Below are 9,129 nucleotides of genomic sequence, written 5' to 3'. Positions count from 1 at the left end.
GGTTGCTGTATTATATATAATGAATCCAGCCACGGATCCGGTATCCGTCTTTGCGCCTGTTCTGGGTAGTGATTAATGCTACCCGGTTCTCACAATGTCCTTTTTCTCTGTCCCTCTTCTCCTCAGGCCGGTGATTTAGGCCTGGAAACAGTCAGGGCTGTTAGAAATTCAGCTGTATGACCTCTCATCTTTCAGCTCCTTAGCCCAACTGCCAGTTCTTCTCTCAGACCAGAATGGATCAAGGGGAGTCTCTGGAGCTCCCCCTTCTGGCCGGAGGTGGTAGTGCAGTTTTGCTATCTTAGTACTTGTATTTAGTGTCAGTAACTATTTTTGTGGCAAATACCCCTAGGGGTGCCACATTCCCCCTTAGTTAAGAACAGTACTCCGGGACTGTGGGACGATAACATTTTGAAATAACAATTAATATGTACAGAGTCTTAAAAATGAAAAGTTACAAAAACCACTCAAGGAAACAAAAATAGAGTTCTGTAAAAAGTCACTTCAAATAGCGTCCATTAATACAGTTCTATCCTTGAAGGTACTAGGAAAGGCACTGCACTTTGTGTCCAGGAATTTAGTTCCATTTTTCCAACAGAGTTGTCAATATAAAGTCTAAAGAAAGTTCAAAAAGAGCAAAAAGCAAAGTTCAAAAAGCAGTCTTTCCGGAGCTTTGATTTAGTGCCTCCGGGTTGATAACAAGTTCAAGAATATGCGAGAAGTTCATACAGACAAGTCTCTGTAGGCACTGGGCTTAAACGTTGCAGAATGATAACAATGACTATAGTTTTATAGTTGGTAATCTGCATACCTGGCCGGTAATTGACCCTGGGTACTACGCTGTGATCTACGTAATAGCGGTATCTCTCCATGTGGTGTACTACTGTCTACTGCGGATGTAGTATCTGGCCACTCTGCTAAAGATAATTCCACGACTATGGAGTTGGCAAGTCCACCGTGAATGGGTTGAATAACTTCTGGTTCTGGCTGGACAACTTCTGGCTCTTTCAATGCTTCCGGACACAATTTAAGATTGTCTCTTGACACTAATACAGATGTTAAGCCTCCGTTTTTGCTAATGAGACACATTTTAGGATTATCCATTCTTGTTGGTAAAACTGTGTAGGGTACGGCTTCCCACTGATTGTCTAGTTTATTGGTTCGACGGTTTCTCTTGAGCACTTGGTCACCCGGTCTTAATGGGGTCGCTAGAGCATTCTGGTTGAAAGTTCGCTCTTGTCTTTCTCTAGTTTGCTGAAGGCTTCTTTCCACACTCTCTTGCACTTGGCGATACTGCTTTTGCCGTATGATATCCCAATTGGAGTCTTGAACTTCTGCGTCTGGTTTCAGAATTCCCATTTCTAGATCGATTGGTAATTGGCCGGGTCTTGCACGCATAAGGTAAGCTGGGGTGCAGTTGGTGGAGCTCACCGGGACATGATTATACAGATCCACCAAGTCAGGCAATTTCTCTGGCCATTGATTCCTTTCTGTCTCAGGTAAAGTCTTTAGTAGGTCTATTACAATATGGTTCATCTTCTCGCATAAGCCGTTTGTTTGTGGATGATAGGCCGTCGTCCGGATCTTTTTGCAACCATACATATTACAGAATTCTCTGAAGATCTCTGATTCAAAGGCTGTACCTTGGTCGGTGAGAACCTGTTCCGGATATCCATGGGGTCTACAAAAGGACGTTTGGAACGCTTTGGCTGCTGTTTTTGCTGTCAGATCTTTTACGGGTACTACTACCAAGAAGCGTGAATAATCGTCCACTATGGTCAAGGCATAGACATAGCCGGACCGGCTTGGTGTCAACTTCACGTGGTCCATGGCTACAAGTTCAAGTGGTTGTTTGGTGATTATGGGCTGCAGTGGTGCTCTTTGGTTCTTTTGATCGTTTCTTCTGAGGTTGCACGGGCCACAATTTCTGCACCACTGTTCGATTGATTTTCTCATCCCGACCCAATAAAATCTTTCTCTTAGAAGTACTTCTAACTTTTTCCAACCGAAGTGACCAGCACCATTATGGTAAGCTTCAAGGACCATCTTGACATCTTGTTTAGGCACGATAATCTGCCAAACCAATTCATGTGTTTTCGGATTGGTGTACCTTCTACAGAGCTTCCCTTGATACAGGAACATTTTGCCTCTCTCTTTCCAGAGTTGATGCGTCTCTTCTGGGGCATCCTCATCGGGATATGCACTTTGCTCAGTTAACAGTTCCTTCACCAACTTCACAGCCGGATTGCTGTCTTGGGTGTCAGCCCATCTATGGTGTGCTAACGGATTAAAATTCACCTCTTGTTGTTTCTGATAGGTACTTGACTGATGATGTTTTGCCTTGGGATGATGGAAGGCTGGTAGTTCAATTTCTTCAAGCTCCCCCGTTTCTTCTTCTACATCTCTCAAGTGTGGCATCCGGGATAGGGCATCGGCATTTCCATTCTTGCGACCTGCTCGATACTTGATCTTGAAGTTGTAATTAGATGACCGGGCTATCCATCGCTGTTCTAACGCACCTAATTTGGCTGTGTCCAGGTGGGTCAACGGATTGTTGTCAGTATAGACAATAAATTCTGCAGTGGCCAGATAGTGTTTGAAACGTTCAGTCACAGCCCAAACTACTGCCAGTAGTTCCAATTTGAAGGAGCTATAATTTTCTGGATTTCTTTCAGTAGGCCGGAGCTTTCTACTTGCAAAGGCAATGACTTTCTCCCGACCTTCTTGCTTTTGTGACAGCACCGCTCCTAGTCCCACATTACTGGCATCGGTGTAGAGGATGAAGGGTTGATGGTAATCTGGGTATGCCAGAACCTCTTCACCGGTTAGTGCCTTCTTTAGTTGTTCAAAGGAGTCTTCCCTTTCGTCGTTCCACTGGAAAGGAGGGTTTCGGTTTGAAGGTTTCTTCGTCTGCCCTACCAAGGCGTCTTGCAAGGGTGCTGCCAACTTGGTAAATCCTTTTATAAATCTGTGATAGTAACCCACCAATCCCAGGAATTGCCTCACTTCTTTTGCGCTGGTAGGTCTAGGCCAATCCCTTATGGCGGCTATTTTCTCGGGATCCGGAGCTACTCCATCCGAACTCACGATGTGTCCCAGGTACTGTACCTTTGGCTTGAGAAGGTGACATTTGGATGGCTTGATTTTCATGCCATACCTGGATAAGGCTTTGAACACTTCTGCCAGGTCTTTTAAGTGTTGTTCGTAAGTCTTTGAGTAGACAATCACATCATCTAGGTACAGGAGGACGGTCTCGAAGTTCTTGTGTCCGAGGCAGCATTCCATCAGCCGCTGGAAGGTACCGGATGCATTGCAGAGTCCGAACGGCATGCGATTAAATTCACTTAGACCCATTGGTGTGGTGAATGCCGTCTTTTCCTTATCTCTCTCAGCCACAGGGACTTGCCAATACCCGCTTGTTAAGTCTAAGGTGGAAAAATAATTAGCAGATTTCAAAGCGGTCAAGGACTCTTCTATCCTAGGCAAGGGGTAGGCGTCTTTATGGGTGATGTTATTAATCTGCCGGTAGTCTACGCACATTCTCATGGTTCCGTCTTTTTTTTTGACAATCACTAGAGGGGCTGCCCAGGGGCTACAGCTGTCTCTTATTACCCCGGCCTGTTTCATCTCCCTCAGCATATCTTTTGCACATTGATAGTGAGCGGGCGGTATGGGTCTATATCTTTCTTTTATTGGGGGATGGTCACTGGTGGGGATTGTGTGTTCTACCCCTTCTATCCGTCCGAAGTCCAATGGGTGTTTACTGAAGACTTGTTCATATTCCGTCACTAGCCTATACACCCCTTGTTTTTGATGGGTAGGTGTTGAATTTATGCCCACGTGTAGCTGTTGGCACCAATCCTCCAATTCTCCATCTGAGCCGTTGACTTCCACCTGACAGGTTGGTTCTAAGGGCTCAATGGTTGTGATGGCATTGTTGTCAACAGTATATAGCTTTGCCACTGTAGCATACCTTGGCAAAGTGACCTCTTCCTCTCCACAGTTCAAAAGTCGTACCGGCACTCGTCCCCGGTGTACCTCGACTACCCCTCGTGCTGTGAGTATAGTGGGCCTGCTGTCGGTGTACACTGGTTCAATTAAGGCTTGATAATCTCGTCCCTTAGTACCAATGGCTGCTCTACACCATACCAGCATTTCTGTTTTTGGTGGGATTACAATGGACGTTGGATCACTTACCCTCACACTGCCGATTTCTCCACCTGCAACTTCTACCTGTTGCCTTAACATCAATACTTTTATTTCCCTCCGGAGAACTCTCTGTTGGCAGGATTGGGCAGTTTCAGCAATTTGCTGTAAGACAGAAATAACTTCGGAAAAGCAGTTCTCTAACACATTCATTCCTATCAATACAGTTGATTCACAGTTCCGCCAGTCAACATCAACAACAATTATACCCTGTTTCTTCAATTCTACTTTACCAATCTTTAATGGTCTTCTCCCTGAATCCTAGTTTCGATACCAACTTACCATTACTGGCCCATATATCTAGTTCAACATCAGAGGGCCCTTTATCAATATCTGCATCAGCCCAGTACCTCTTAGGGTATGTGCACACGTCCGGATTTTTAGCGTTTTTTTTGCGGAATTTCGCTATAAAAACGCTATAATTCCGCATCAAAAACGCTAAAAATATGCATCCTATCATTTAGAATGCATTCCGGATTTTTTGTTCAGATGGATGCGTTTTTTACCGCAAAAAAAACGCATTCCGCAAAAAAAATGGACATGCTCATTCTTTTTGCGGATTTTTTGCGGATTTCTAAGCCAAAATGACTTTCAGGAAAAAAAAAAAAACGCAAAAAGTCTGCAAAAAATCCGCAAAAAATCAGCGCAAAAAACGCGCAAAAACCGCGAAAAATCGGCGCGGAAAAAAACGCGATTTTCTGCCAGAATTCTCCGGATTTTGTCAGGAAAAAACCCTGACGTGTGCACATACCCTTAGGGTATGTGCACACGTCAGGATTTTGTGCAGAATTTTCCTGAGATTTTCCTGAGGAGAAATTGGCACCACTCCCAGGAAATCCGCATGTGTTTTTTGTGCGTTTTTTATGCGTTTTTTATGCGTTTTTTATGCGTTTTTTACATGCGTTTTTTGTGCGTTTTTTTTTTGCGTTTTTTACAGCAGATAAAGTTGGTTGAAAAAAAAAAATACCCATGAGGTCATTTCCTGGTCCAACCCCTCTTCACCATTTTGCTTCCTTGTTGAATTCAAGATGCTGCACCATCGTCTAACTCCAGAACAGAGCTGCCTACTGTTGCATACGGCACTGCTTTTGCTGCACCACTACAGCGAGCTGGTAAGAAAATGTCATTAGATGTGAACACTTTGCGTATTAGGCTGGGTTCACAATGTGTACAGCAGCCCGTTCAACACATACGTTCACGGTCTGCTGCAACGCAAGTGCTGACTTTAGCACATCACTAGCGCAGATGGAGCATCTGCTAGCTCCATCTGCGCTAGCAGTGACAGACCTGGAAACGCTGCAGTCAGAGTCTCGAGGTCCGACTGTCACTCAAATGACGGCACATGGCTAGTGATGTCAGACATAGGAGTCAATGGCGGCGCTAGCGGACTACGTTTCACCGCGTTATGCAGCGGTGTTACGAAGTCTGTCAAAACGGACTGGGGGAACGCAATGTGAACCCAGCCTTAGGCTGCGGAGATGCCGAATTTATGACGTTGCGGATTGCCAGCTGTATTACATGTGTTGTACACTTCCATGTAATAACACATACTTTATTCTCCCATAGGAGCAATCTCGGAGAAGAAGGGATAGCAGACGCCAAAAAAGGATGTGGGTTCATCCCATCATTCATGAACGGGAGGAAAAGGGACACTTCCATGTTCTTTATCGTGATTTAAGGAGGTAAGATATAGTGAGAAATGGTATATTGCCAGCTGTGTTTCTTTGTACCTTTTTTTTTATATATATACAACATACATTATGTGTGTGTTTAAAATTAAAGTTTTATGTTCCTTTTTATTTTCAGCTTTCCAGATAAATTTTCTCAGTTTTGCCGTCTTTCCTTTGAGGCATTTGATCGTCTTCTAATTCTTCTTGGTCCACACCTCGCTTACGAAGATACGGTCATGCGAAGAGCGATCTCTGCAGAAGAAAGGCTGCTCATCACCTTGCGGTAAGGCTTTGCTGCTAGTGCCCCCCTAAATGCTGCCACAAATGCTGCCAGTTTAATCCATAATGCTGCCGCTATGCTGCGAGTGCCCCCATAATGCTGCCATTTTCCCTCATAATGCTACCGCAATGCTGCGAGTGCACCCTGTTTCCCTCATAATGCTGCCCCAATGCTGCGAGTGCACCCTGTTTCCCTCATAATGCTGCCCCAATGCTGCGAGTGCACCCTGTTTCCCTCATAATGCTGCCCCAATGCTGCCTGTGTCCCCATAACGCTAGTGGCCATGATGTGGATGTTTTATCTTGCAACACAATTTGTGCTCGTAGGTTTTCTAAATTATATTTTTTCCTTTCTTCAGGTTTTTAGCCACAGGAGAGAGCTACACATCCCTGCACCTCCAATTTAGGGTTGGCAAATCCACCATCTCGCAAATTGTACGGTGCACATGTACCGTCATCTGGCAGAAGTTGCAGCCCATCGTGATGCCTTGCCCAACCGAGGAGACTTGGCTGCAGGTTGCAGCAGGCTTTCAAACTGTGGCCAATTTCCCCAACTGCGTAGGTGCTGTCGATGGCAAACATGTGAGAGTGCTGAAGCCACCAAGATCAGGATCACGCTTCTTTAATTATAAGAAGTATTTTTCGGTGGTCTTGATGGCGGTGGCTGACGCACATTACAAGTTTGTTGCCATCGACGTCGGTGCTTATGGCAGTTCTGGGGACTCTCGGGTGCTGCAATCATCACAGATTGGACTTCAAATTCTTCGAGATGGCGGCACGCTCCCAGCCCCAAGACCTTTGCCGGGTTCCACACATCCAGTACCCTTTGTGATGGTATCGGATGAGGCATTTCCCTTGAAGCCCCACCTGCTGCGCCCATACCCACGAAGAGCACTGGATGACCGGCGGAGGATTTTTAATTATAGGCTGAGCCGTGCACGAAGATATGTGGAATGTACCTTCGGGATCATGTGTAGTCGGTGGAGGATCTTTCACACTGCCATCCAGTTAGATCCGGAGACCGTGGACACTGTGATAAAGGCATGCTGTGTGCTCCACAACTATGCTCGGGAATACAGCACTGATGTAGTTGAGGAGCCACAGGTGTCAGAATTAGATGCAGTGGACAACTTTGGTCAAGGAAGGCAATGTAACACGGGTGTGCGTGTGAGAGAAACCTTTGCAGACTACTTCATGAGTCCTGAAGGTGCCATGCACTGGCAATACTCTTGTGCCGGTGTTGAGCAGCCTGAACTGCAGAGAAGATCTGATGCCTAAACAGAATGAAGGCCCAAGACTGGACGTGAGATATAACAGCAGAGAACATATGACGGCTGAACCCTATCCACTAATGAACCAGTCTGTACGGCACAGATGCTAACACCTGTGAAAATGTGAGGCGTAATCCCTATCTACCGTCGCCAAATCCCTATCTACCAAGGCCCCTTTTTAAATAATCAAATTGTAAGAAAATAATTGTTAATAAATACAAAATATTATTTAAACAATAATCGTTTCCATGTTGTTATTGTTTACCGTTGCTTAAATCAGATCCCATTTCCGATCTTCATATTTTTATGATAATAAGAAATCTGAGTAGTTAAATTAAAACATTTTTTAATAAAGTAAAATAAAAATTAATTACATTTAAGAAACTGTTTTCAATATCGATGAACTGACATTTTATAACAAAACTTAAAGGGAACCTGTCACCCCAAAAATCACGGGTGAGGTAAGACCACCGGCATCAGGGGCTTATCTACAGCATTCTGTAACGCTGTAGATAAGCCCCTGATGTTACCTGAAAAAGGAGAAAAAGACGTTATATTATACTCACCCAGGGGCGGTCCCGCTGCTGGTCTGGTCGGATGGGCGTCTCCGGTCCGCTGCGGCGCCTCCTATCTTCTTTCCATGACGTCCTCTTCTGATCTTCAGCCACGGCTCCAGCACAGGCGTACTTTGCTCTGCCCTGTGAGGGCAGACAAAGTACTGCAGTGCGCAGGCGCCGGGCCTCTGACCTTTCCGGCACCTGCGCACTGCAGTACTATCCTCTTCCCTCAAGAGGGCAGAGCAAAGTACGCCTGCGCCGGAGCCGTGGCTGAAGATCAGAAGAGGACGTCATGGAAAGAAGATAGGAGGCGCCACAGCGGACCAGAGATGCCCATCTGACCTGACCAGCAGCGGGACCGCCCCTGGGTGAGTATAATATAACGTCTTTTTCTCCTTTTTCAGGTAACATCGGGGGCTTATCTACAGCATTACAGAATGTTGTAGATAAGCCCCTGATGCCGGTGGGCTTACCTCACCCGCGATTTTCGGGGTGACAGGTTCCCTTTAAATAACTTTCTAAGATTTTGTCATGAACTCAACGGTTTAACATTCTCTTCACTCCCGTCTCTACTCAAAAAGGATGAGAAATCAAATCTCAAAATTGATGATATTCCAGTTGGTAGCCCATATCATTAAATAAGTCTGGTTGGGAGTAGACACTGCTATTGGGCATACTGGAATGATGGCCAGTTGCACTAGGTACAGGTGTATGGCCACTGTACGCATCTACATGGTTGGTCCTGTATGTTGCCGCCTGTCCATAACGCTGCGATGCAGCAGCTGGTGGTGGTGGTGGTGGTGGAGGCATAATGGGGTTGCTGAAAAGGTTGAAAATACCCGTCATAACTTGTGGAGCAGGGGGTAGGGTGGATGTGTCATCAATTGCCATAAACAGACAATTGACAGCTGTCACGAACATTTGCTGCTTGTCCCGTGGCAGTGTTCTAACGCGGTCTGCCAAAAGTGACCCAAATTTGTTATGCTCATCTTGCTTTGATGAATTATCAAGTAGATTGAGCGTTTTAGTAGTTAATTGTTCAATAATTTGACCTTGTTTGGTCTTCTTTTGGGTAGTCCTTTTCAATGCCACGGGACGGGCAGAAGCAGCCCCCATCCCCATGTGCCTCGACACACCGCCACCAGAGTT

At 45.5% G+C, this 9,129-nt stretch overlaps 1 protein-coding gene across 1 annotated transcript; it reads left to right on the top strand.

Moving 5' to 3' along the window:
- The first annotated feature begins 5,098 nt into the window (after positions 1–5,098).
- Positions 5,099–7,584, top strand: LOC138657649 (uncharacterized). Its single transcript, XM_069745375.1, has 4 exons — positions 5,099–5,315; positions 5,770–5,885; positions 6,010–6,156; positions 6,512–7,584. The coding sequence occupies exons 1-4, from the start codon at positions 5,232–5,234 to the stop codon at positions 7,428–7,430; spliced, it is 1,266 nt and encodes a 421-aa protein (XP_069601476.1). The 5' UTR covers positions 5,099–5,231; the 3' UTR covers positions 7,431–7,584.
- Positions 7,585–9,129: the final 1,545 nt, after the last annotated feature.

This window comes from Ranitomeya imitator, chromosome 1 (assembly GCF_032444005.1).
Source record: "Ranitomeya imitator isolate aRanImi1 chromosome 1, aRanImi1.pri, whole genome shotgun sequence".
In the NCBI taxonomy this organism is placed as follows: domain Eukaryota; kingdom Metazoa; phylum Chordata; class Amphibia; order Anura; family Dendrobatidae; genus Ranitomeya; species Ranitomeya imitator.
The sequence above is the reverse complement of the archived record's forward strand: the minus strand, read 5'-3'. Positions and strand labels throughout refer to the sequence as shown.

What these genes read in the sequence shown, in the direction of transcription:
- LOC138657649 (XM_069745375.1), top strand. Translation starts at nt 5,232, where the DNA reads ATGCTGCACCATCGTCTAACTCCAGAACAGAGCTGCCTACTGTTGCAT. An exon ending in TGCACCACTACAGCGAGCTG is followed by an intron (nt 5,316 to 5,769) that starts GTAAGAAAATGT and finishes ATTCTCCCATAG; the next exon opens with GAGCAATCTCGGAGAAGAAG. An exon ending in AGGCTGCTCATCACCTTGCG is followed by an intron (nt 6,157 to 6,511) that starts GTAAGGCTTTGC and finishes TCCTTTCTTCAG; the next exon opens with GTTTTTAGCCACAGGAGAGA.